General features: G+C 45.9%; 1 protein-coding gene across 2 annotated transcripts in view; it reads right to left on the minus strand.

Annotated features, from left to right (window-relative positions):
• The window catches only part of LOC134351784 (transcription factor E2F7-like), a 37,553-nt gene extending 23,972 nt beyond the window's left edge, over window positions 1–13,581 (minus strand). For both annotated transcript variants that reach the window (XM_063058454.1, XM_063058452.1), the window contains exons 1-5: window positions 13,403–13,581; window positions 12,586–12,684; window positions 7,210–7,482; window positions 5,300–5,468; window positions 3,751–4,062 (exon numbers count right to left, since the gene is read on the minus strand). In XM_063058454.1, the coding sequence (XP_062914524.1) occupies window positions 3,751–4,062; window positions 5,300–5,468; window positions 7,210–7,482; window positions 12,586–12,684 (853 nt within the window). In that variant the 5' untranslated portion in view covers window positions 13,403–13,581. The remainder of the gene's footprint in view (window positions 1–3,750; window positions 4,063–5,299; window positions 5,469–7,209; window positions 7,483–12,585; window positions 12,685–13,402) is intronic.
• Window positions 13,582–25,830: the final 12,249 nt, after the last annotated feature.

A 25,830-nucleotide genomic window follows, 5' to 3' on the forward strand; every position in this document is an offset into this window, starting at 1 on the left:
GCATCCATGGAGATGAATAAACAGTCAACATTTTGGGCCAAGGCCCTTCCTCAGGAGTGGAAGACATCAGAATAAAACGGTAGGGGAGGGGGAGGGGGACTGGCTAGGTGATAGGTGGAGCCAGATGGGTAAGAGGCCAGAGGGGGAAATAGAAGGGGGGAGGGGGGGGGAATTACCAGAAGGAGAAATCAATGTTTATGCTTTCGTCTGCTCTGCTGCTACCGAGAAGAGTTGCTCTTGCCAAGAGTCATCTTGTCACTTACCAATTACTGAGAGAGTCAGCTTGTATTCAGATGCCTCTGCACCCAGTCACACTATGTACGATCGGTCTCTGTTTATCAGCTAATCTTGTGTGAACACAGCCAAACACAGCAGCTACTTGTACATTGTGTTTTAAAGGATTGTTTTTTATTTACATTCATGGTGTTTTTAAAAAAAATGCCTCATTGGATCCGGATCAGCAGTCAATTTGTTCTCCTTCACACTTGTGTCCCGAAGAACAATCTTACATCTCATATTCCCAGATAGCAGGCTGTGAAGAATTCTCTCCACTGCTGCCGTGAGCCTCACTCCACAGGCAGTAGGGGGCAGCAAACTCCAGTCTAAATCACAACTGATGCCAAGTGGTTTCCCAAAAGTACCCCCCCCCACTCCCCAGAATCAGAATCACCGACACATGTGGAATTTGTTCTCAGTGGTGAGGAAGGCAAATGCAATGTTACCTACTCATCATTTGAGAAAACTAGAATATATAAGCAAGGATGTAATGCTGAGGCTTTAAAAGGCATTGGTCAGAGCACACTTGGGAGTACTTTGAGCCTCATACCAAAGAAAGGATGTGCTGGCATTGGAGTACGTCCAGAGGAGGTTCATGGGAATGACCTCAGGAATGAAAGGGTTAATATAAGAGGACCGTTTAAAGACTCTGGGCCTGGACTCCCTGGAGTTTAGGAGGAGAGAGACCTCACTGAAACTTTTTTAGCCAGAGGTTGGTGAATCAGTGGAATTCTTTGCCACAGATGGCTGTGGAGGCCAGATCTTTGGGTATACTTAAAGCGGAGGTTGGTAAGACTCTAGATTAGTAAGGATGTCAAGGGTTATGGGGAGAAGACATGAAAATTGGGTTTAGAGGGAATAAATCAGCCATGATCGAATGGGCAGATTGGCCCAACTCTGCTCCTTTATCTTATGGTTCCGTGGCAGCACAAGCAGCAGCCTGTCACCCTCGAACGGAGTTCTGAATGGTCCAGGAACTACTTTTTCACTGGTTATTTTTAAAAATATACAGTATTTCTAATTTCAAACTGCAGCAATCTTTTTTTATGTATTGCATGGTACTGCTGCCACAAAACAACAAATTTCACAACGTGTGAGTTACAATAAACTGGATCCTGAAATTACCAGAAGTTACAATGAAACATAAATGAATAATGCAAAAGAACATGTTCACGGACCGTTCAGAAATCTGGCGGCAGAGGGGAAGAATTTGTCCCTAAAACATTGAGTGTGGGTCTTCGGGCTCCTGTACCCCTTCCTGAAAGTTAGTAATGAGAAGAGGGCATGTCCTGGATGGTGAGGGTCCGTAATGACGGATGGTATCCATCATTAAGTTAACAGAACTGAGCTGTTCTTAAACAGCCTTGCCCGACATACAGCAGTCAAAACTGTGCAACCACATTACATTCAGGCTATATATAACAACTTCATTTTAATAGCACCTCTCACCATCCCAGGGATGGAACTTTAAGTGCCACCACTCTTTGTTATATAATCATAAGTCATAGGAGAATTAGGCTATTCAGCCCATCGATTCTGCTCCACCATTCCATCATGGATGATTTATTATCCCTCTCATCCCCACTCTCCTGTCTTCTCCCCGTCACCTTTAACGTCCTTGCTAATCACCAACCTGTCAACCACCGCTTTAAACATACCCATTGACTTGACTGCCACACCCTATGGTAAAGAAGTTCCTTACAGGTCCCTCTGTTCTGAGCCTATGCACCCTGATTACTGAGTAACTAGTCCCACACAATACCCCAGGCACTGTAATGAGATTCTCATCAATTAATCTGCTTAGAGCTGGCTATCCTGATGGAATGTCTGCTGAATAATTCCTGACGTCTTATCCGAGAAATTAATCAGGAATTTTTGGAATTCTCAACCCAGTGAATATACAGTCAGAGAGCACAGCAGTTAGCTTGACGTTATTACAGTTCGGAGTTCAATTCCAAAGCTTTCTGTAAGAAGTTTGTTTGTCCTCGTGGGTTTCCTCTGACTTCCTCCCATAATCGGAAGATGTACCTACCGGTTGGTGGGGTAATTGGTCATTGCAAGTTGTCCTGTGGTTAGGCTAGGGTTAAATCGGTGGATTGTTGGGCAGTGCTACTCAAAGGGCTGGAAGAGCCTGTTCCGTGCTGTATCTCTAAATACAAAAAGAAATCAAGGGGACAGGGCTGGTAGGTTAACTAGCTGCTGTGAATTACCCCTAGTGTGTGGATGAGGGGTAGAACCAGGACGACATAGATGAGAATAAAACCAAGTTTAATGAGGAAATAGGTGTAAATAGTGGTGCATGGTTAGCACAGAATTGGTAGGCTGAAGGGCCTTTTACAATGCTGAGTAGCTGTGCTGAATTTTTATTGGCTTATGAAGTTTAAATGCATCTTTTCATGGATGTACAAATAAAACCTATATTGTTCAAAAGAATATAGTACAGTGGATTCTGATTAATTGGGCCATTGGTTAATCAGAACAGCCTCTGATTTGGGACAATTCTTAAAGAACATTAATCGAGAAAATAGTTGAGATTCCCATAATTTATTTCGGACACTATGCTGCTTAATTGGGACTGTTGTATAACAGTTTCCAACTAGTGTCCATCGTGTGGCTGCTAGACACTACACTGTGCTTAGAGCATCAGCTTCATGTGCTTGTGTTCAAAAAGCAGTGATTTTTGTCACTGATAGTTGGCAAGAAATAAGCAGCAAGACAATTCAGAACCGTTTTGTTCACTGTGGTTTCAAGCATTCAGGCTTGGAGATGCCAGAAACGCCTGGGAGTGAAAAATGAAATGATTTCACTTCCTCAACAAGTTAGGAACTGTGAAGAATTTTGAAGGCAGTGACAATTATCTTGAATGTTACAATGAAAATGAAGATTTGGAGGATGCAATCGTCAACAGCATCGTATGAAGGCAGTCCATTGTCTACACTCGGTGTCTGTGCTGATTTTGTTCATGTAGTCAGTCAAATAAACACTGCAGCAAACACTAGATGAATTCCTCCATCGATAACTATTAGATTATGAGAACACTTGGTCCTCTTTTATTGTCATTTAGAAATGCATAAATGCATTAAGAAATGATACAATGTTAGGAACTAAAACACAGTTTTGTAGTACTGCAGTAGTATTGACAATGTTCTAATTCTATTATTTCATTTAAATATATAAGCTGTTACTCATTGAAACAGGAGTTTGTCTTCTTTCTATCTTTTAACTATTTCCATTGAACTTTAGTTAATTAGGGCAGCCGCTTAATTGGGCCAAAAGATAGTGGCCTCAATGTGTCCCGATTAACCAGAATCCAGAGTAGTTGTATTTGATTTTCATTATAGCTAAAATCTTGAGAAGCACAACCCAAGCTGTGTTGACTGTGTGAATACAGCTCTCTATCAGTGCTGTTGTAATGGTGTGTTTAACAGAAGTTGGTGCCTGATTCCGGTTGCATTAGCTGTCCAGTAACCTTACCTGATTTACTCTTGGGCTCGGGAGATGGTGAATCCCCGGCCGGTTCCTGGCAGCCCCCCCAGTTCTCCTGGGGAGCATCCCTCCTCTCCTCCCCGTCTGCGTCGAGCTCCAGCTCCAGCTCCAGGTCCCGGTGGCGGACGTGAGCCAGCTGCTCCACGTAACCGAGCTGCTCTCCCCTCCGCTTCAGGACGGCCAGCGTCTGCCCAAGTCCCAGGAGTCCGTGCCAGGAGTACTGGTTCTTCGCCACGCGGCTGACCAGTTGGAGGGACTCCAAGACATTCACAATGTCATATATACGCCTGCGCTCCACACCTTGGAGAAAGAATTACTTATTTACACAGCGCACACAGTGAAGTCCTTAGTTCCGTCTCCGCTGTAATGTACGATTACTTTGCACATACAAAATGTTGGAGGAATTCGGCAGGCCAGGCAGCATCTATGGAGAGGGATAAACAATCAACATTTTCTATGAAGAGCCTTGGCCCAAAAGGCTGACTGTTTAATCTTCTCCATAGATGCTGCCTGGCCTGCTGAGTTCCTCCAACATTTTGTTTGCTACTCTGGATTTTCAGCACCTGCAGAGTCTCCTCTGTACTGTCTGGTCTATCATGGTCTGATACAGAAGACAAAAAGCTGCAGGAAGCAGTGTGAACTCTGCCTCAATATGTTCCTCCCCATCATGAGTATCTACAGGAGGCGTTGCCTCCTTGAGATAATGTCTGTTGTAAAAGATTCCCACCATCCGAGCCAGGCTGCCATCAAGCAGGAAGTACAGAAACCTGAAGTCCCACACCACCAGGTTCAAGAACAGCTTTTTCCCTTCAACCATTCAGTTCTTGACCCAACCAGCACAAGCCCAATCACTATCTCTGAATAACACTTTTCATAATATTACACTTACCTTTTTCTCCTAATTGTGATCTTTATTGTAAAGATTGTGTATAATTTATAACACGCTGTGAATGCTGCTTATTTTAATGCTCTGTGCCAGTGATGTGACTATAAGCAAGTTTTTCATGTGTACTTGTGCAGATGACAATAAACTTGACTTTGAAGTCCTTAAGTTGGCCTCTGCTGTAATGTAGGTTTTTCATCAGCCAATTTGTGCACAGTTAGCCACCCTCCACTCCCCTACTAACACAGTAACACAACATGAGAACAGGTCCTTCAGCCAAACTGGTCTATGCCAGCCAAGATTTCCATCTAAGCTTGTCCCATTTGCTGCCAGGCCTGGAGGGCTTGAGTTACAAGGAGAGACAGGATCTGCTGGGGTTTTCCTCACTGAAGTGGAGGAGGAGGAGGAGGGGTGACCATATCGAGGTTTACAAAAACTTCAGTCTGTCACTGGGCAGCAAGACATTATGGTCTGAATCACTTCCTTGATTTTTCTCCATCTGTAACGTCTCCACTTCTCTTACCTAAGAAAGGACGCGCTGGCATTGAAGAGGGTCCAGAAACATGCCAGGGAAATACCAGGACCCTCTGATTCTCCAACACCACCTACACAAGAGACACTTTCAACTCTTCCATTTCCAACTCCACAACTCACCAAGCTCAGTGGCCACTTCATCCAGGGAAATTTCTGTTTTCTCGGTGGAAATGGGATTATTGGGATAGCGGGCGAGGAATTTCTGGCACAGAAGTCCCAGACTTTTCTGCTTCCTGCTGGGACGTTGCTGCTCAAATTCATCCGTGGCACCGTCATCGACGGCTACAAGCTGAAAGTAAAGAATGGATTTGCTAGTCAGGCGTAGGTGAGACTGAATGGAAGTCTATAAAATCGCAAGTAACACACACAGAATTCTGGAGGAACTCAGGTAGCATCTATGGAGGGATAGAAACAGGCAATGTTTCATAAGTCCTGACAAAGGGTCTTGGCCTGAAGTGCTCAGTTGGTTAAGAAGGTGTATGGTGGTTTGGTCTTCATTCGTTGCGGGGCAATTCAAGAGCCGTGAGATAATGTTGTAGCTCTATAAAGCTCTGGTTAGACCACAGTTGGAGTATTGAGTTCACCTCTGGTGACCTCATTATCAGAAGGACATGGAAGCTTTTGAGAGGGTGCGGAGATGCTGCCTGGACTAGAGAGCATGTCTTGGGAGGATAGGTTGAATGAGCTAAGGCTTTTCTCTTTGGAACAAAGGAGGATGAGGTACTCAAGGTGACAGCCGGAGACTTTTTCCCCAAGCTGGAAATGGCTAATACAGTTATACTTTTAGGGTAATTGAGGAAATGGCCAATACTGTTCGGTAATTGGAGGAAAGTTGAAGGAAAATGTCAGACACAGTTTTTTTTAAAAGGTTCACAGAGAGCTGGATGCATGGAATGTACTGCCAGGAGTGGTGGTAGAGGCAGATACATTAGAAACATTAAAAAGACTCTTAGATAGGCACATGGATGATTGAAAAATGGAGGGCTATGTGAGAGGGAAAGGTTGGATTGATTTTGGAGTAAGGTGAAGGGTCGGCTCAACATTAGGGGCCAAAAGGCCTGTACTGTTATATGTTCTACGTTCAACTGCTATTAGAAGTGAGCTCTAGATTTCTACATCACTGCGCTCCTCAAAGGTCCAGCCCCTAAAATTTTTTACAGAACCACCTGGTCCCAGACACATTATTCCCTCAGGAGAACCCTTATTCCAAGCTGATTGATATGGAGCCAAATGAGTGGGCATTTTCTCCTGGACAGTGTCAAGATTCTTGTTCAATGTTTTCCCAATTAGTTTACAAGCAAACATACTCTCTTCTGGATGGAGGGATCTCCTGAGGTTCAGTGAATAGCCTGATGGAATGTAATCCCCAGAAGGGCTCCAGTGACCACAGACTGAGAGGGAATGAGAGGACAGTGAAGAAACAAGAATTATAAAAGGGACATGGACTAACTGTGATCCCACTGGGATCTCCCCAAACCTCTCCAGCCATGCAATTTGAAATAAAGAAATGTTGGGATAGGGCAGGAACAGTCATTGGAGTTCAGGAGGAAGGGAAAACTCATTTAAACCTATCAGATACTCAAAGCCCTGGATAGATTGGCTGGGGAGAGGATATTTCCGTTAGTAGCGAGTTGAAGACCTGAGGGACAACCTCAAAATAAAGGGATGTTCCTTTGGAACAGAGATGAAGAGGAATCTTTCCAGCCAGAGGGTAGTGCTGTTGAGGCCAAGTCACTGCGTGCATTTAAAAGAGATTGACAGGCTCTTAATTGGAAAAGGGATAAAGGGTTACAGAGAGGAGGGGAAGGAAGGGGTTGAATTTAAAAAAACATGACTGAATGGTGGTGCAGGCTCAATATGCCTAAGAGGCTAACTCTGTTCTTAAATCTCTGGGCAGAGGGGCTGTGGAAATGCCCAGCTGGTCAGGCAGCACCTATAGAGAAAAACGAGTCCTCGGCCCTGTCATAGGACAGGACCGACTTAAAACCGAGGCCAAATAAGTGAGGGTCATCAGCAGGAGAGGCCATTACCTGAATAACATCCCCAGCACTTTCCACCCTCTCATTTTCAATCTGCCTGAAGAGCTCCTTCTTCTTCTCCCGGTCACGGATGTCCGGGCTGGCCGCGCTGATCAGCATCCTCAGGTTTGCCGTGGGCGACCAGGGCTCAGGGGGCGACTTGTCGGGGAGCTTGCTCGGCGTCACCTGGACCCGGTCTGGGGTGCAGCACTTGCGCCTGGAGACGGCGCTGGGTGCCAGCTCCGTCTTCACTGGGGTCTTGGGCGAGCTTCTGAACCAGTTTTCCTGAACGAGAGATGGAGAGAGGCTGTGAGATCGTAGATCGAGGGTTTTTGGCCCATCCAGACATTCTGGTTGGGGAAGACTCCATGAATGGACCAGTCGACATCCAAGCGGAGGATGCTGCTCTCTTGTGGCAGCGCTCCACGTAAACGTACTCGGTGGTAGTGAGGGCTTTACTTGCAATGGAAACCCATCGCAGGCAACGCCCTCACCACCACTGAACACATCTACAAGGAGCAGTCACAAGAAGGCAAATTCTATTGTCAAGGACCCCCCAACCATCCAGACAATGCCGTCTTCTCGCTTGCCTGTAAGATCGGGGTTTAACTCCCATTACTGTCTGGAAGGAGCTTTTACGATCTCCCCGTGACTGTATGGGTTTCCTCCAAAACTCTGGTTTCTTCCCACGACTGAAAGACGAAAGTTTATGTGAGTTGTGGGCGTGCTACGTTGGTGCCAGAATCGTGGGACACCTGTGGGCTGCCCAGCACAATTCATGTTGATTGGATTTGATGCACTCTTGTGCATTTCACTGTATGTTTCAATGTACACGTGACAAATACAGGTAATTTTTTTTATCATCAAGCAGGAAGTACAGAAGCCTTAAGCCCCACACCACCGGATTCAGAATATTTATCATCCTGTAACCATCAGGCCCCTGAACCAGTGTGGATAACTTCACTCACCACAACACTGAACTGATTTCACAACTACCGACCCACTCTCAAGAAATCTACAACTCACATTCTCAGTATTATTTTTTCATTTACATGATTTGCCTTTTTTTGCAGCATGCTTGTTTATCAGTCTTTGTTCATGCATTTTTTGGTAAATTTTGTAGTATTTCTTTAATTTTCTGTAAATGCCTGCAAGGTGAATCTCAAGGTAGTAGCATACACATACTTTGATAATAAATTTTGCTTTGATTTTGATAATTTTTAAAATTTTATTTTATTTTGATACAGTACAGTAACAGGTCTTTCCAGCTCAACGAGCCCACACCTCCCAATTACACCACATGCTCAATTATCCTGTATTTCTTTGGAATGTGGGAGAAAACTGGAACGTCTGGAAGTAACGCACGTGGTTTCGGGGAGAACGTACAAACTCCTGACAGACAGTGGGGGGAAATCGAACCTTGACCTCACAGCCGGCGATGTAAAACTTTCCACCTACCGCTATACCACCGTGCACCAACATTCTGATGCAACCCAAAAAAACCCCCCACAGATGTTCCTCGCGTCAAAGGGGTTGGGGTGGGGGTAGAAGGAATCAGATTTTGTTTGGGTTGCACCAGGATATAGGTACAGTTAACACAGTGTTTAGCCAGAGGTTTACAGCTAGCCAGTTCCTCCAGCCATTTGTATTTTTGCTCAAAGTTCTCACAACCGCATTCTTCGTGCTTCCATCTACTTTCTCCCAATGTCCTCTCGTATTAAACATTACCACCCTGGGGGGAAAAGGTGCTGGCTCTCCCCTCCATGTGTGCCCTTCATCATTTTGTACTCCTCTATTGAGTCATCTCCCATCCTTCGTCACTCCAGACAGAAAAGCCCTGCCTCACTCTACCTGTCCTCATACGACACGCTCTCTAATCCAGGCAGCACCCTGCACCCTCTCTAAAGCTTCCACCTTTCCCATAGTGAAGCAACCAGAACTGAACACTAGATTAGAACAGTACAGGCCCTTCAGCCCACAATGTTGTGCTGACCTTTTAACCTACTCCAAGATCAATCTAATGCTTCCCTCCCAATAGGCCTCCATTGTCTTTCATTCATATGCCTATCAAGGAGTTTCTTAAATGTCCCAAACGTATCTTCCTCTACCACCACCCCGGTAGTGTGTTCCACGCACTTACCACTCGGTGTGGAAAAACTTGCCTCCGTCCCCCCCCCCCATCCCCACAACCCATACTTTCCTCCAGTCACATTAAAACTATCCCCTCTTGTATAGGACATTTCCACCCGGGAAAAGGTTGCCAGCTGTCCACTTGATTCTTATCATTTTGTACACTCTGTCAAGTCAGCTGTCAAGCTCCTTCACTTCGAAGAGAAAAGCCCCAGCTCACTCTACCCTTCTTTATAAGACATGCTCTCTAATCCAAACAACATCTGGGTAAACCTTCTCTGCACCCTCCCAAAAGCTTCCGCACTCTTCCTATAATGAGGCAGTTGGAATCGAACACAATATTGCAACAATAACAACTTTTGTTAATAAAACCATCGGAAAATGCTACAAAGTCAACAATACACTTGTGCACGCAACTGTAATGCGGGAATTCACAAGCAATGCGGTGCAGAGTAGGTCCACCCTTGAAAGTGACTATGACTAGATAACTGGCCAAACAGCCCAGGTTCTGTCCTGAGGTCCATGCTGATGATGTGGAGCTGGCAGGTCTCTCCCCCCCTGCCCCACCTCCCCATGACCCTGTGGGCTTCTCCCACCTCCCACAGGTGTGCTGGTCTGTGGTCACTGTAAGCTGCCTCCAGTATGTTGGTGAGTGGAACGAGCTGGAGGACGTGGCTGGGAACAACGGAAGACAGGCTGGACCAGGACCATTCAGGGACTTGGGCAATAGGTTCTTGTGACTGTCTGCTTTTCTGCTATCAAAACCATACGTGCTATGTGCTGTTGGTAACGTGCTCTCCACCTTGGAAAGGTGTTTTGTTTACCTGTATTCCATGTGTATGATTGAATGACAATTAAACTTGAACTTGCAACGTGGAGAGAATAAAAATCAGGTTCAGAAACATCTGATACATGTTGGGAAATGTGCTGCTTTGCAGCAGGACTGTACAAAACATAAAAAATTCCAATAATTTACACTGACATTAAAGAAATAAGCAGTGCAAAGAGAGAGCGAAATAGTGAGAGAGTGGGTCACGGATTATTCAGAAATCTGACGGCAGAGGGGCAGAAGCTGCTCCTAAAACATCGAGTGCGGGTCTTCAGACTCCTGTACTGTAGCTCCTCCCAATGGCAGTAATGAGAGGAGGGAATGCCCAGGATGGTGAGGGTTTTTAATGATGGACGCTGCCCCCTTGAGGCACCGCCTTTTTGAACATGTCCTCGATGGTGGGGAGGGTTGTGCCCGTCACTGCTGGGGGTGGGGGAAGAGATTGTGCCGTGGTGGTCGAGCTATGTAGATAGTTGGTAAACAAAGGTTGTCATGGGCGCAGAGGATTTAATATAATCACCAGCTACCATATTATAAAATGGCATAAAGAACCAGGTGGCCTCTTCCTTATCACTGGGATGTGTCATGAAATCTGTCTTGCAGCAGCACAGTGCAATACATAAAAAGAATGCTAAGTTTCAATAAGAATCGTGCAAGGAGGGAGCAAAATAGCAAGAGTGTGTGTTCATGGACCATTCAGAAACCTGACGGCAGAGGGGAACAAGCTGTTCCTGACATGTTGAGTGTGTGTCTTCAGGCTCTGTACCCCTCCCTGATGGGAGTAACGAAAAGAAGGGATTCCCCTGCTGGTGAGATGCCACCTTGAGAGGTGCTGGGATCAGTGTAGGTCTACTGTAAAAAAATGGAGTGTACTGGCTGTCTGTGGCGTATGACCTGAATAATTAGATTCAATGAGTAAAGATCCACCAGAAAGAATTCTATCACACACCTGGAGAGGAGGGACAGGTTTTGAACGCAAAATGTTAACAGCTTCCATAGCTAGAGATTCAAGGTTGTTTATTGTCATTCTTCAGCACAGGCGCGTAAAGGAGAATGAAATGATTGTTACTCCTGATCCAAAGGAGCATAAAAAAACCAATATGCATAAAGAATACAAGAAATACTAAAGCAATCCCACAAAATACAAAGCCAGACTTGCTGCATTGAATAATACTTACAGCAGTTTAACCTCCCAGCTAAAATTTTACACACAAGATCACTAGACAAAGTAGGCCATTCGGCCCATTGAGTCCGCTCCGCCACTCCACCATGAGCTAAACTATTCTCCCATTGAGTTCCAATTTCCAGCCTTTTCCCCAAATCCCTTGATACCCTGACTAATTAGATACCTATCAATCTCCTTCTTGAACAACTCAATGATCAGGCCTCCACAGCTGTATGTGGCAACGAATTCCTTAAATCCACGACCCTCTGGCTAAAGAAATTTCTCCTCATCTATTTTAAATGGGTACCCTCTAATTCTAAGACTGTGGCCTCTTGTCCTGGACTCACCCACCAAGGGAAACAGCCTTTCCACATCTACTCTATCCAACCCTTTCAACATTCGAAATGTTTCTATGAGATCCCCTCTCATTCTTCTATACTCTAACGAATACAGTCCAAGAGCAGACAAACACTCCTCACATGTTAGTCCCTGCATTCCAGGAATCATCCTGGTAAATCTTCGCTGAACTCTCTCCAACATCAGAACATCCCTTCTAAGATAGGGGGCCCAAAACTGCACACAGTATTCCAAATGAGGTCTGTCCTTCAGAAGTGCAGTGTTCCCTCCAACCCTCACCCGAGATGTACAGGAAGATGACCGGCATGGAATGAGTGTATAACCAGACTTTTCCCCCAGTGTGGAAATGGCTATAGGGGGTCATTTTAAGGCGATTGGAGGCAAGTATAGGGATGCCAGCGGTGAGCGGTGGGTGCGCGGGCGCTCTGTCAGCGGTGGCGGTAGAGACAGTTACATTAGGGACATTTAAGAGACTCTTAGACAGACAGCCGGATGAAAGAAAAACGGAGGGCTATGTGGGAGGGAAGGAAGCATTAGATTGATCCCGTAGCAGTTAAAAGGTCGGCGCAACTTGGGCTGAAGGGCCTGTACGGGTTGATGTTCCGAGTCCGATATTCTATGTGACCCCTCCCCCCACTTTTACGGGAAATCTCTGAGCAACGCAGAAAGTGCCGGAGAAACTCAGCAAGTCAAGGAGCATCTGTGGACGGGAATAAACAGCCGGCGTTTCGGGCCGAACCCCTCAGCAGTCAGACAGAAGAGCGTCACCTTCATTGGCAGCCTCCCGTTGGAGAGTTGTATTTTGTAATTCTACGTGGAATGCTAACATCCTCTATAATTATTTCTACACATAAACTTTAGGAGAATATTCCTCGTGTTTACGAATAAACTGACTTGTTTAATTTACCTTCTGTGCACTGTGAGCTTCGTCATTGACTGTGTTCGGGGCGACATCGCACTTTCCTATTCGTTTTCCCCGGAGGTCTTTCAATTTCAAACACTCCATCTAAAGTTAAACAAGCACATTAAGGCAGACTTCTTACAAAAAGTAAATGCCTTCGTAACAAACGATTTTCGTTATCGGCACGACGGAATAACCAGTATATTCTCCGCACCTTGTACAACGGTGTTGGGGTACTAACAGGCGCCGTGCGCTGGACTGCTTCTGCCTATTGCGAAAGTCAAGAAGTTTCTTAGCGCCAAGTATTGCCTCCAAGTTGGAGACCAACTTGAAAAATTCCGTTCGTACAAACCCTTCGCACAAGCAGAATTTAAGAACGAAAATCGGAGCTAAATTTCAAAGCACGTCGACTAGTTGAGGAGTTTGAAATCTCTGGAAAGAACTGCTCCGTTAATTCGTTTTCAAATTTGGCGCAAAAAAAGGTGGACGTTACAACTTGACATAAACCCCTCCATGGGCAGCCGGTTTTTCAAGACACTCATTAAAGAGGAGCAGAGCGATGACTGTAGTTGAGATTAACATGTAAAAATGCATAATATGTATGTAGTAGAAAAAAGTAATAAGAAATTCAAACACAAAAGCTACTGAAGCAACAAGTTATAAACCTAGAGTAGACACACAAACGGCTGAAGAAAAAAATCCAGGACAATATCTGGAAAGAAATTAACAAAAGTTACACGATAAGTTTAACAAAGTTTGTTGCAGTAAAGGGAGGTTTGTTTGAATGAATGAACGAATGAATGAATGAACGAAACTGACTCACCCTGATCCGGGGTTGGTTTTAACGCTATAACTCAGCGTTAGGTACAGCAGTAGTGGCGAGCGGCTGCATCTGGCGAGGCGCGGAAGCGGTGCACCGTATCCCGTCCCCTCCCTACGGCTCCGGCTCTCCCCACCCTCCCGGGACCCCAGCCGCCACCCAGCGAACCCGCGAAATCTGCGATTCTGGCGCCCTCCAACATTCCGAAAGACGTCAGAGCGCCGCTAGCCAATGGCGAAAGGCTTCGGGGTGGATACTGTGAAGGAGCGGCCAATCGGCCTCTGGCGGCTCGCTTGCTTCCGGGTCGCTTTGGCGCGGTGCTCGGCGCGCTTCGGGGGAAAGCTGGATAGAGGAGGTGAACGCCCCCTTTACCAGCACGATTCCTTGTCCTTCCTCCTCATTCTCTTTGCCTCCCTCCTTGACCCTTTCCCTCCCGACCCTTCTTTATCGACTCTTTCCCTCCGCCGACTCTCCTAACTTGTCTCTTCTCTTTCTGACCCTTCTATCTCAGTCCTTCCTCCTTCCTTTGACTGCTCCACGATGTTCCTCACTCGCCCTTTCTTTGACCGTCCTTACTTGACCAATTTCCTCCCCTCCCTTCTCCATGATAATCCTTTCCCACTCTGCCTATCATCCCTCCCCCTCTTAATTTATATAATTCTGGGATCAGCGTAATAAAAAACATTTCAGATACTGTATATAAAGAATAAATAGAGGCGAGAGTGGAAATTGGACCATTGGAAAATTACGCTGCAGAGATAGTAATGGGGGAACAAAGAAATGGCGGAGGAACTTAATAATCTTGCGTCAGTGGAAGGTACTAGCAGTGTGCCAGAAATTCAAGAGTGTACGGTAGCAGAAGTGAGTGTAGTTGTTATTACTAAGGAGAAGGTGCTTGGGAAACTGAAAGGTCTGAGGATAGATAAATCAGGTGGGACCAGGGTTCTGAAGGAGGTGGATGGAGAGAAATGGGGAGGTATTAGTAACGAAATTTAAAGAATTACTAGAATCTAGAATATTCTTAGTTGATGAGCAGAGGAATCTTGTAGTCTAGGTTCATAGCTCCCTATAAGTGGCTGATGTAGTGGTCATTTGATAAGCTTGCCTTTACTGAGCCGTTGAGCTCAAGAGTCAGGAAGTTATCCTGTAGCTTTATAAAACTCCAGTTCAGCTGCACTTGGAGAATTGCAAACACTTGTGATTGCCCCATTACAGGAAGGATGTTGAGGCTTTGGAGAGGGTGTAGAAGTTGTTTACCAGGATGTTGTCTGGATTAGAGGGCATGTGCTACAACAGAGATTGGATAAACTTGGATTATTTTCTCTGGAGCAGCAGAAACTGATAGAGATTTATAAGATTATGAGATGCACAGGCAGAGCAGACAGACAACATCTCTTTCTCAGAGTTGAAGCATCTAATACCAGAGGGTATGCATTTAAGGTGAGCGGGGGTAATTTCAAAATGAGATGTCAGGGGTAAGATTTTAACCCAGAGAGTGGTGGGTGTGTGGAATGTGCTGCCTGGGGTGGTGATAGAGGCATATGCCTTAGGGACTTTTAAGAGATGTTTTGATAGGCATTTGAATGGCAGGAAAATGGAAGGATAGAGCGTTGAGATTTGGGAAGCTTTTAAAAAGCAACAGAAGGCAACTAAAAAGCCATAGGAGGAAAAAGATGAAACATTAAGGTAAATTAGCCAATAATATAAGAGGACACAAAAGGTTTTTTCAAATATATAGAGTAAATGAGAGGTGAATGTAAATATTGGACGGCTGAAAAATGACTGTGGAATGGTAGTAATGGGGGATAAGGAAATAGACAAACTCAACAAGTATTTTGCATCAGTCTTCACTGTGGAAGACAGTAGCAGTGTGCTGGAAGTTTGAGAGTGTCGGGGAAGAAGTGAGTGCAGTTGCTATTACTTGGGAAGCTGACAGGTCTGAAGGTGGATATGTCACCTGGACCAGATGGACTACACTCCAGGGTTCTGAAAGAGGTAGCTGAAGAGATTGTGGAGGCATTAGTAATGGTCTTTCAGGAACCATTAGATTCTGGAAGACTGGAAAATTGCAAATGAAACTCCACTCTTTAAGAAGGGAGGGAGGCAGAAAAAAAGGAAATTATAGACCAGTTAGCCTGACCTCAATGGTAGGGAAGATTTATTATTAAGGATGAGGTTTTGCAGTTCTTGGAGGCACATGATAAAATGGGCATAGGTTAGCATGGTTTCCTTGAGGAGAAACTTGCCTGACAGATCTTGGAATCTGAGGAAATAACAAGCAGGATAGATAAAGGAGAACTGGTGGATGTTATGTACTTGTATTTGCAAAAGGTCTTTGATAAAGTGCCACACATGCAAGATAAAGCTAGTATTATAGGAAAGATACCAGTGCTCCTTCAGCTCCTCCCACTTCCTCCAAACCAAAGGTGTAGCCATAGGCACTCACATGGGTCCCAGCTATGCCTGCCTTTTTGGCTACGTGGAACAGTCTATGTTCCAAGCCTACACCAGTATCACAACTCAACTTTTCCTCTGCGACAACGACGACTGCATTGGGGCTGCTCCTGCACCAATACTGAGCCTGTGGATGTCATCAACTTTGCCTCTAATTTCCACCCTGCCCTCATTAAACCGGTCCATTTCCGACACCTCCCTCCCCTTTCTCAATCTCTCTGTCTCTATCTCTGGAGACAGTTTGTCTACTGATAACTTTTACAGACCCACTGATTCTCACAGCTACCTCGACTAAACCTCTTCCCACCCTCTCACCTGTAAAAATGCCATCCCTTTCTCTCAGTTCCTCCATCTTCAATGCATCTGTGCTTAGGATGAGGATTTTCATTCTAGAACTAATGAAATGTGCCCCTTCTTCAAAGAAAGGGGCTTTCTTTCCTCTACCATCAATGCCGCCCTCATCTGCATCTCTTCTATTTTGTGCATGTCTGCCCTCACCTAATCCTCCCGCCACCCCACCAGGAATAGGATTCCTTTTGTCCTCACCTACCACCCCAGTAGCCTCTGCATCCAGCACATAATTCTCTGTAACTTCCGCCACCTCCACTGGGATCTCACCACCAAGCCCGTTATTCCCTCTCCCCCCCCCCACCACTTTCTGCTTTCTGCAGGAGTCGCTCCCTACGTGACTCCCTTGTCCATTCATCTCTCCCCACCGATCTCCCTCCTGGTACTTATTCTTGCAAGTGGAACAAGTGCTACACCTCCCTCATTCAGGGCCCCAAACAGTCCTTCCAGGTGAGGTGACACTTCACCTGTGAGACTGTTGGGGTCATCTGCTGTATTTGATGCTCACAGTGTGGCCTCCTGTGCACATCAGTGAGATATGACATAGATTGGGAGACCACTTCGCCAAGCACCTGTGCTCCGTCTGCGGGATCTCCCTGTGGCCATCCACTTTAGTCCTACTTCCTATTCCCATTCCGACTTGTCAGTTCATGGCCTTCTCTACTACCATGGTGAGGCCACACTCGGGTTGGAGGAGCAAAGCCTTGTATTCCATCTGGGTAGCCTCCAAATTGATAATTCCCACCCCCTTGCCATACCTCATTCCCATTTCCCCCTCTCAGCTTACCTGCCCACTCCACACTCCCCACTCTCTTTCTTTCTTGGTCATCTACCCTCTCCTATCAGAATCAACCTTCTCCAACTCTTTATCTCTTTCACCTATCAGCTTCCCAGCTCTTTACTTCACGCCTCCCCCCTCCCGATTTCATCTATCACCTACCACCTTGGACTTCTTTCTTCCCTCCCTCTACCTTCTTGCTCTAAATCCTTTTCCAGTCCTGTCGACGGGTCTTGGCTCCAAATGGCGACTGTACTCTTTTCTGTAGATGCTGCCTGGCCTGCTGAGTTCCTCCAGCATTTTGCTTGTGTTGCTTGGATAGAAGATTGACTGACTGGCAAGAGGCAAAGAATTGGAATAAAGGGAGCCTTTTCTGGTTGGTTGCCAGTGACTAGTGGTTTACCGTAAGAGTTGGTGTTGGGATTGCTTCTTTTCACATTGTAGGTCAATAATTTGGATAAGGAATTGATGGCTTTGTGGCCAAGTTGTGGACGATACGAAGATAAATGGAGGTGCAGGTGGTGTTGAGGAAGCAGGGAGTCTGTAGAAGGACCTAGACAGAGGGGCAAAGAAGTGGCAGATAGAATATAATGTGGAGAAGGAATAAAGGTGAAGACTTTTCTAAATGGGGAGAAAATTCAAAAGTCAGAGGTGCAAAGGGGCTTGAGGCTCCTTGTGAAGGGTTCCCTAAAGATTAACTTGCAGGTTCTGTCGATGGTGAGGAAGGCATTCATTTCGAGAGGACTAGAATGAAAAGCAAGGATGTAATGCTGAGGCTTTATAAAGCATTGCTCAGACCGCTTTGGAGTATCATAAGCAGTTTTGGGCCCCTTATCTAAGAAAGGACGGGCTGGCATTGGAGAGGGTCCAGAGAAGGTTCACGAGGGTGATTTTGGGAATGAAAGGGTTAACATAGGAGTGTTTGATGGCTCTGGGCCTGTTCTCACTGGAGTTCAGATGATGTTGGGGAAGTCCAGAACAAGGGGTCACAGTTTAAGGATAAAGGGGAAGCCTTTTAGGACCGAGATGAGGAAAAACTTCTTCACACAGAGAGTGGTGAATCTGTGGAATTCTCTGCCACAGGAAACAGTTGAGGCCAGTTCATTGGCTATATTTGAGAGGAAGTTAGATATGGTCCTTGTGGCTAAAGGGATTAGGGGGTATGGAGAGAAGGCAGGTACAGGGTTCTGAGTTGGATGATCAGCCATGATCATACTGGATGGCAGTGCAGGCTTGAAGGGCCGAATGGCCTACTCCTGCACCTATTTTCTATGTTTCTATGAATTGGGGGGGATCTCATTGAAACCTATAGAATATTGAAAGCCTAGATAAAGTGGATATGGAGAGGATGTTTCCCAGAGAGGGAGAGTCCAGGACCGGGTGGCACAGCTTCAGAACAGAAGGATGTATGTTTGGAACAGAGATGAGGATGACTTTCTTTCAGGCAGAAGCTGGTGAATCTGTGGAATTCATTGCCACAGATGGTCATGGCCAAATCATTGGGTATATTTAAAGTCTGAGTGTCAAAGTCTATGGGGAGAAGGCAGGAGAATGTGATTGAGATGGGTTATAAATCAGCCGTAACTGAATGGCAGAGCGAACTCGATGGACTGAATGGCCTAATTCTGCCACAGGTTGAGGGTTCAGAGTAGACTGGATGAATAAGTGGGGAGTCCACTATCATATTCCTGACTGGGCAGTTGGGATATCATGTTACTGTTGTGTAAGATATTGGTGAAATTCCATTTGTGTGTATTTCTGCTTGCCTTGGTATAGGAAGGGTTAAACTAGGGTGGGCTCAAAACGTACTAGGGTGAGAATGTTGCTGAGACTTGGAGCATCTGAGCTGTAAGGAGGGACACATTAGAGTGACAGCATGAACAGTAATTCCTCCAACTTCCACTGGTAATTCCTCCTCCCTCCTTTTTTCTATTTCCCATTCTACCTCCCTTCTTTTCCCTTCCCATCTCCTTGCCTGCCTATTGCCTCCCTCTGGTGCCCTTCCTCATTCCCTTTATCCCACGGTACACCCTCCTCTCTATCAGATTCCTTCCTCAGACCTGTACCTCTTACACCTCTCACCCTCCAGCTGTTCACTTCATTTGTGGTCCCCTACCCCCTCACCCTTCAGGTTCCAGCTTGTACTTTCTCCGCCCCTGCCCCCCCCACCTTCATTTCTGGCTTCTGCCCCCTTCCTTTCCAGTCCAGATGAAGGGTGTCAGCCCAAAACGTCAACAGTTTCTTCCCCTCCATTGATGCTACCTGACTTGCTGAGTTCCTCCAGCATTTTGTGAGTTGGTCGGGATAGAGCAGGATTGTTTTTCTTGGAGCGGAGCAGGCTATGGGTTTTTACAAAATGGTAAGGGGCAGAGATAAGGTGGGTGGTTACACTCCTTTCCCCAGGGTAGGGAGTCCAAAACAAAAAGGCATAGGTTTAAGGTGGGGGGGGGGAGATTTAAAGGGAATCTGAGGGGCAAAGCGGTGGTTGTAAGGAACTTTTTCATCCAAAGTATATGTAAAATATTAAATTTATGATAAAATTAAATAAAAAATTCAATGGCTGAAACAGTAGTTAAAAGGCATTTGGACGGGTACATGGAAAAGAAAGGTTAGGGATATAGGTCCATTGCAGGCAAATGGGACTAGCTCAGGTAGGCACTTTGCTTGGCATGAATGAGTTGGTCCGATGGACCTGTTTCCATAAGATCATAAGATGTAGGAGCAGAATTAGGCCATTCAGTCCATTGTGTCTTCTCCACCATTTCATCATGGCTGATCCATTTTCCCTCTCAGCCCCAATCTCCTGCCTTCTCCTCATATCCCCTTGGTTAGTTGGTTGGCATCCGTCTGTCTGGAAGGACAATGGGTGACGATGATCATCCTCACAAGCCTGGACGGAAGGCATGGAGATCCTGAGATGTCCAGTTGTCAAGATCCCCCTCTCGGCCTCACTAGTGTAGTCCAAAGGGAAGCTTATGAAGCAATATGCTTGGCACCAACTTGGCTGCAGGAGCTGCCGGAAGGATGTTCAATGACGTCCAGCCACCTTAGGGGCTCCGCTCCAGATTTGCTGTCTGGGTTTACTCCCGTAGCCTTTGTCTCTCCCGAAGCTACCCACAAGGCAATGGGGCTATTTACCCATAGCTTGGGATCTGGTTCACGAGCACCAGGGCCTGCGTGCTACATGTGCAGGGACCAGACCTCCTCCCTGTCCTCTGTAGTTCAGCCTGAGTCCAAAGGGAGTTCAGTTTCGGTGTGTAGCCAGCGAGGAGGCACGACATGAGGCTTGCTGTTGGAGAGGCTATGTACTGGCAGGGACAGACCTGCACATTCAGCTCTCCTTTTCGCAAGACTGCTAGCCAGCAGTGGAAGCTGAAAATGAAAACGACAATGTCTACCCACACCAGACACATCACAACAAACATATCCCTTTATTCCCTGACTAATCAAGAATCTCTCAACCTTTGCCTTAAATATATCCAATGACTTGGCCTCCTCAGCCGTCTATGGCAACAGATTCCACAGATTCACCACTCTCTGGCTAAAGAAATTCCTTGTCATCTTCATTTTAAAAGGATGGCCCTCTATTCTGAGACTATGTCCTCTGGTTGTAGACACCCCCACCATAGGAAACATCCTCTCTATCAAGGTCTTTAAACATTTGATAGGTTTCAATGAGGCACCCTTCCCCTTGTTCTTCTGAATTCCAGTGCTCTATGATTCTGATTGCCTTTCTCCCTTCCCTCCTGGCTTTCGTCCCCCAACTCACTCCATTCTCTGAATGGCCTTGCTTCACCCCCAGCTCTGCCCTTCCCACCCCCTCCTCGCCCTCCCTAATGCAACAGCCCAAAGCACCTCAACTTTCCTTCAGAAAGTGGTTATCTCCTGTCACCAATGGGGCTTTCATTCCTGCCACAGTCTGTATGTTCTCCCAGTGACCGTGTGGGTTTCCACAGGGTGCTCTGGTTTCCTTCCACATTCCAAAGACATTGGGATTCGTAAGGTTTAGTAAGTTGTGAGCATGCTGTGTGGGCACCAGAAACCCACACGTGGTGATACTTGTGGGCTGCCCCCAGCACATTCTCAGACTGCAGTGGTTATTGACACAAATAACACATTTCATTGTATATTTCGATGTGCATGTGATGAATAAAGCTGATTTTTTAAATCTTTATATCATTTAACTGTAGAAGTTTCCCCATCATTAGTGGGGGAATGTTGCAACTTTTACAAATTTTACAATTTCACGACAATCTGATAGTAAACCCGATTCTGATTAACAGGCACAAAATGGTGGAGGAACTTAGCATTTAAGGAAATGAATAAACAGTTGACGTTTCGGGCCGGTACCCTTCATTGGGACTGGAAATGAAGGGAAGGTGCCGGAATAAAAAGGTGGTTGGGGGGTGGGTGGGGGGGGGGGAAGGGAGAGAAAGGAAGACCAGCTAGAAGGTGAGAGGTGAAGTCAGGAGGGTGGGAAAGGTAAAGAGCTGGAGAAGGAGGAATCTAATCGGAGAGGAGAGTGGGCCATTGGAGAAAGGGAAGAAGGAGGGTCACCAGGGGGAGGTGACAAGGGGCCAGAGTGGGGAATAGAAGCAGAGGGAAAGGGGAGGGGAAAAAGAGATAAAAGTACCAGAAGGAGAAATCAATGTTCATGCCATCAGGTTGGAGGCTGCCCAGATGGAATGCGAGATATTGGTCCTCCACCCTGAAAGTGGCCTCATCATGGCAGAAGAGGGGGTGTGGACCGACAGATCAGAACAGGAATGGGGATAGGAATTAAAATGGCTAACCACTGGGAAATTCTGCTTTTGGCGGATGGAGTGGAGCTGCTCGACAAAACTCTCCCAATTGACTTCAGGTCTCACCAATATAGGGGAGGCTGTATCAGGAGCACTGGATACCAGAGACAACCCTGACAGATTCACAGATGAAGTGTTGCCTGTTTGGGGCCCTGAATGGAGGTGAGTGGGCATAGAAAGCATTTCGCTTGCATGCAGGATCTGTGCCAGGAGGGAGAGATCCCTGCGGAAAGCCAGGAGGGGGGAGTGGAAGTAGGATCCCATTGAAGATGGTGATCGTTGCAGAGAATAATGTGTTGGATTTGGAGGCTTGTGTGGTGGTAGGTGAGGACAAGAGGAATTCTACCCCTGTTAAGGCAACGGAGGACAGGGGAAGCGTGGATGTCCGGGTAATAGAGGAGATGTGGGTAAGGGCAGCATCAGTGATGGAGGAAGGGAAGCCCCCATTCTTTGACGAAAGAGGACTTCTCAGTTGTCCTGAAAAGGAAGGCCTCACTCTGGGAACAGATGTAGTGGGCACAAAGGAACTGAAAAAAGGGATTAGCATTTTTACAGGAGACAGGGTGGGAAAAGCCAAGATAGCCATGGGAATCAGGTTTGTAAAAGATGTTGGTAGACAACTTGTCTCCAGAGGTGGAGACAGATTGAAAAAGGGGAGGGAGGTGTCAGAAATGGATTAAGTGAATTTAAGGGCAGGGTGGGAGTTGGAGGCAAAATTCATGAAATTAATGAGCTCAGCATGGGTGCATGAAGCAGCACCAATGCGTTGTCAACGTAGCTGAATTGGGGAGCATTACCGGGGAAGGCTTGGAATGTGAACTGTTCCACATAGTCAATGAAAACGCAGGCATAGCTGGGGCCCATGCGGGTGCCCATTGGGTTTGTAGAAAGTGGGAGGAGAAACTGTTGAAGGGAAATTGTTTTGCCAGACGGACGGAGTGGTGGTGGAGGGGAACTTTCTGGTCTGTTGTTGAGAAAGAAGCGGAGGGCTTTAAGTCCTTTATGATAAGGGAGAGAAGTGTATAGGGTCTGGGCATCCATGATGAAAGAGTGGTGGCCAGGGCCAGATTCTGATATCTGGACCAATGAAGAGAGAGGAAAGGTTTACATAGGCAAACAATCTAAAAGATGTTGAGTTTAGAGAGTTACACACACAAAATGCTGGAGGAACTCTGCTGGTCAGGCAGGGGTTCCCAACCTTTTTTATGTCATGGACCATTAGCCTGTTTGGGAACCCCCGATCTATGGAATGGAATGAAGAGTTGACATTTTGGGCTGAGACACTTTATCAGGACTGGAAAAGAAGGGGGACGAAGCCAGAATAAGAAGGTGGGGTGGGGGGTGGAGGAATATAGGTTGGCAGGTGACAGGTGAAACTCAGTGAGAAGGTGGGTGCGGGAGGATGAAGTGCGAAGCTGGGAGGTGATGGGTGGAAGAGCTAAGGGGCTGAAGAAGAAGGAATCTGGAGAGGAGAGTGGACCATGGGAGGAGAGAGCATACAATGTTTTGTTTATTATACCACTGTTTTTGTTATGAAAACCCTACATTTTTATAGTGGCCATCAGGATGACTTCACCTCCCAAGTTGCTCTATGTACAAATAACTGTTGTCACTTGTGAGATGAAATGACAGTGGCCCATGAAGAAAGGGGAGTAGGGGCACCTGAGAGAGGCAGGTGAGAAGAGAAGGGGTGAGAGGGGAACCAGAACGGGGAGTGGAAAAAGAGAAGAGCAGTGGGGAGAAATTACCGGAAGTTAGAGCACCTTCGCTGTGTCGGCCACAATAGGTGAGATCTCCCACTGGCTTCCCATTTCAGTTTGACTTCCCATTCCCAATCCGACATGTCGGTCCGTGGCCTCCTCCACTGAGCCTCTGTGGTGGTTGCACTAAGTTTTGGTGTGCCCTTCAGCACATACTCCTGTAGTCTGGAATGTGCCAGCCGGCAGCATTCCTGCACACTCTAGACACCTCGATGTGCTGGCACACCAGTAAACCGCAGGGATCTTTAACCCAGTCGGTTATCGTCCAGCAGCACTTGATAGCCACCTCCATGTGCGTGCCTGCGAGCAGCCCATAGATTTGAAAGTCTTCTGTCAAGAAGATGAACCGTGCATCTTTTCATGAAAAGATGAAGAGGCTAAAGAAATTCAGCATGTCCCTGCCAACCCTTAACAATTTTTATTGGTACACCAGAGGAAACAGGATGCATCAGATCCTGGAATGGCAACTTCCCTGCCGTGACTGCAGAGAGTTGTGAACTCAGCTCAGTATATCACGGAATCCAGCCTCCCCTTCCCAGACTCTATCTACTTTTCTTGCTCTCTCAGTAAACAATCAAAGACCCCACATGCCTGGCCATTCTCTCTTCTCCCCTCTCCCGTCGGGCAGAAGACACAGAAGTCTGAAAGCATGTGTCACCAGGCTCAGGGACAGGCTCTAACCAGCTCTTATCACTCTTGAATGGTCCCCTAGGTGAATAAGATGGACTCTTGACCTCATAATCTATTTCATTATAGTCTTGCACTTTACTATTTACCACAAACAAGAGAAAATCTGCAGATGCTGGAAATATCGAGCAACACACACAAAATGATGGAGGAACAGGCAGCATTGATGGAATAAATAGGTAGTCGATATTTTGGGCCAAGACCCTTCATCAGGAATTCTGTGTGTTGTTTACACTTTCTTTGTAGCTATTACACTTTATTCTGCATCCTGTTACTGTTTGACCTCGTTCTACCTCAATGCAATGTGTAATAATCTGAACTGTATGAACAGAATGCAAGGCAAACTTTTCTCTGTACGTGTGATAATAATAACCGATTTCACTACCCTTGATGGGGCCCATTCCATCGAGGCTTTGGGTCCGAGGAGTTCTGACAGTATTTTGGGCAGGCATCCTGTCCTCTCTCTCTGGGATCTGGTTTGTCGTCTTGTCCTTTTTGGGAAGACCTCTAACTACTGGCTCTGTAAAAGAGGAGCATGACCCCAGCTCAACAGCCTCCCTTGCAATGGGTGCCACTAAAATGATCTTCTGAATATAATACAAGAACGTGTTTGAATAATTGACCTGATGCCTGGGGACATTCAACATTCCACAATCCTGTTTAGTCAGCATTACGTTCGACCATGGAAAGAAACCAAATCTGTCCTCTCGAGGAGCAAGCAAAGATCTTTGTTTTCAGTGAACGAATCAGAAGCTAATTTTAACTTGGAGCAGAACTTCTGTCTGCCTTGCGTTATTGATGCATGGGGTAGGTTAGCACCTAATGCAGAAGTTGCTGGTTTAATTTAGGCCATTGGGAAGGAATTGAATCAATTTCTAATCCTGCAGAGAGGAAATGAATATAGATTTGTTTAGCTAAGAAATAAAAATAGTCAGGTTTGATCCTGACAAAAGTGCTGGATGGTAATGAGATGAACGTTGTTGCCTGCTTCCTATATTCTTGTGTTCTAATAAATTAATAATCCAATTCTTCACTCCACCAGAGGCACCACACAGCTGCTGTTTAGAAAGGCAAAGAGTACGAAAGAGGTCGTTTCAACTTAGTCACAGAGGAAGAAAAATCTTGAACTAATATGGTCTTGTGTGTAGACTCTCTGAACACATTGAATGGTAGTTACAGTGATTATGTGGGGGAATTACAATAGATATTTAATGATTTATACTTAATAAGAAACCTGCAAATGATAACTGAGCCTGAAGAGACTTAGTGTTTTAAGAACAGCTTCTTCCTCTCTGCCGTCAGATTACTGAACAGACAATGAACCAACCCATAAGACATAAGAGCAGAATTAGGCCATTCGACCCATCAAGTCTGCTCCACCTTTCCATCCTGGCTGATTTATTATCCCTCTCAAATAAGACCATAAGACATGGGAGCAGATGAACACTACCTCACTATTTTTGAACTCTTTGTAACACTTATTTAATTATATATATATGTACACACACAAATATATATTTTTGTTTCCTTTGTAATCAATAGATTTTTAAAAATGTATTGCTGCCATAACAGCAAATTTTATGACATATGATAACAAAACCT

Source organism: Mobula hypostoma, chromosome 9 (assembly GCF_963921235.1).
Source record: "Mobula hypostoma chromosome 9, sMobHyp1.1, whole genome shotgun sequence".
NCBI lineage: Eukaryota > Metazoa > Chordata > Chondrichthyes > Myliobatiformes > Myliobatidae > Mobula > Mobula hypostoma.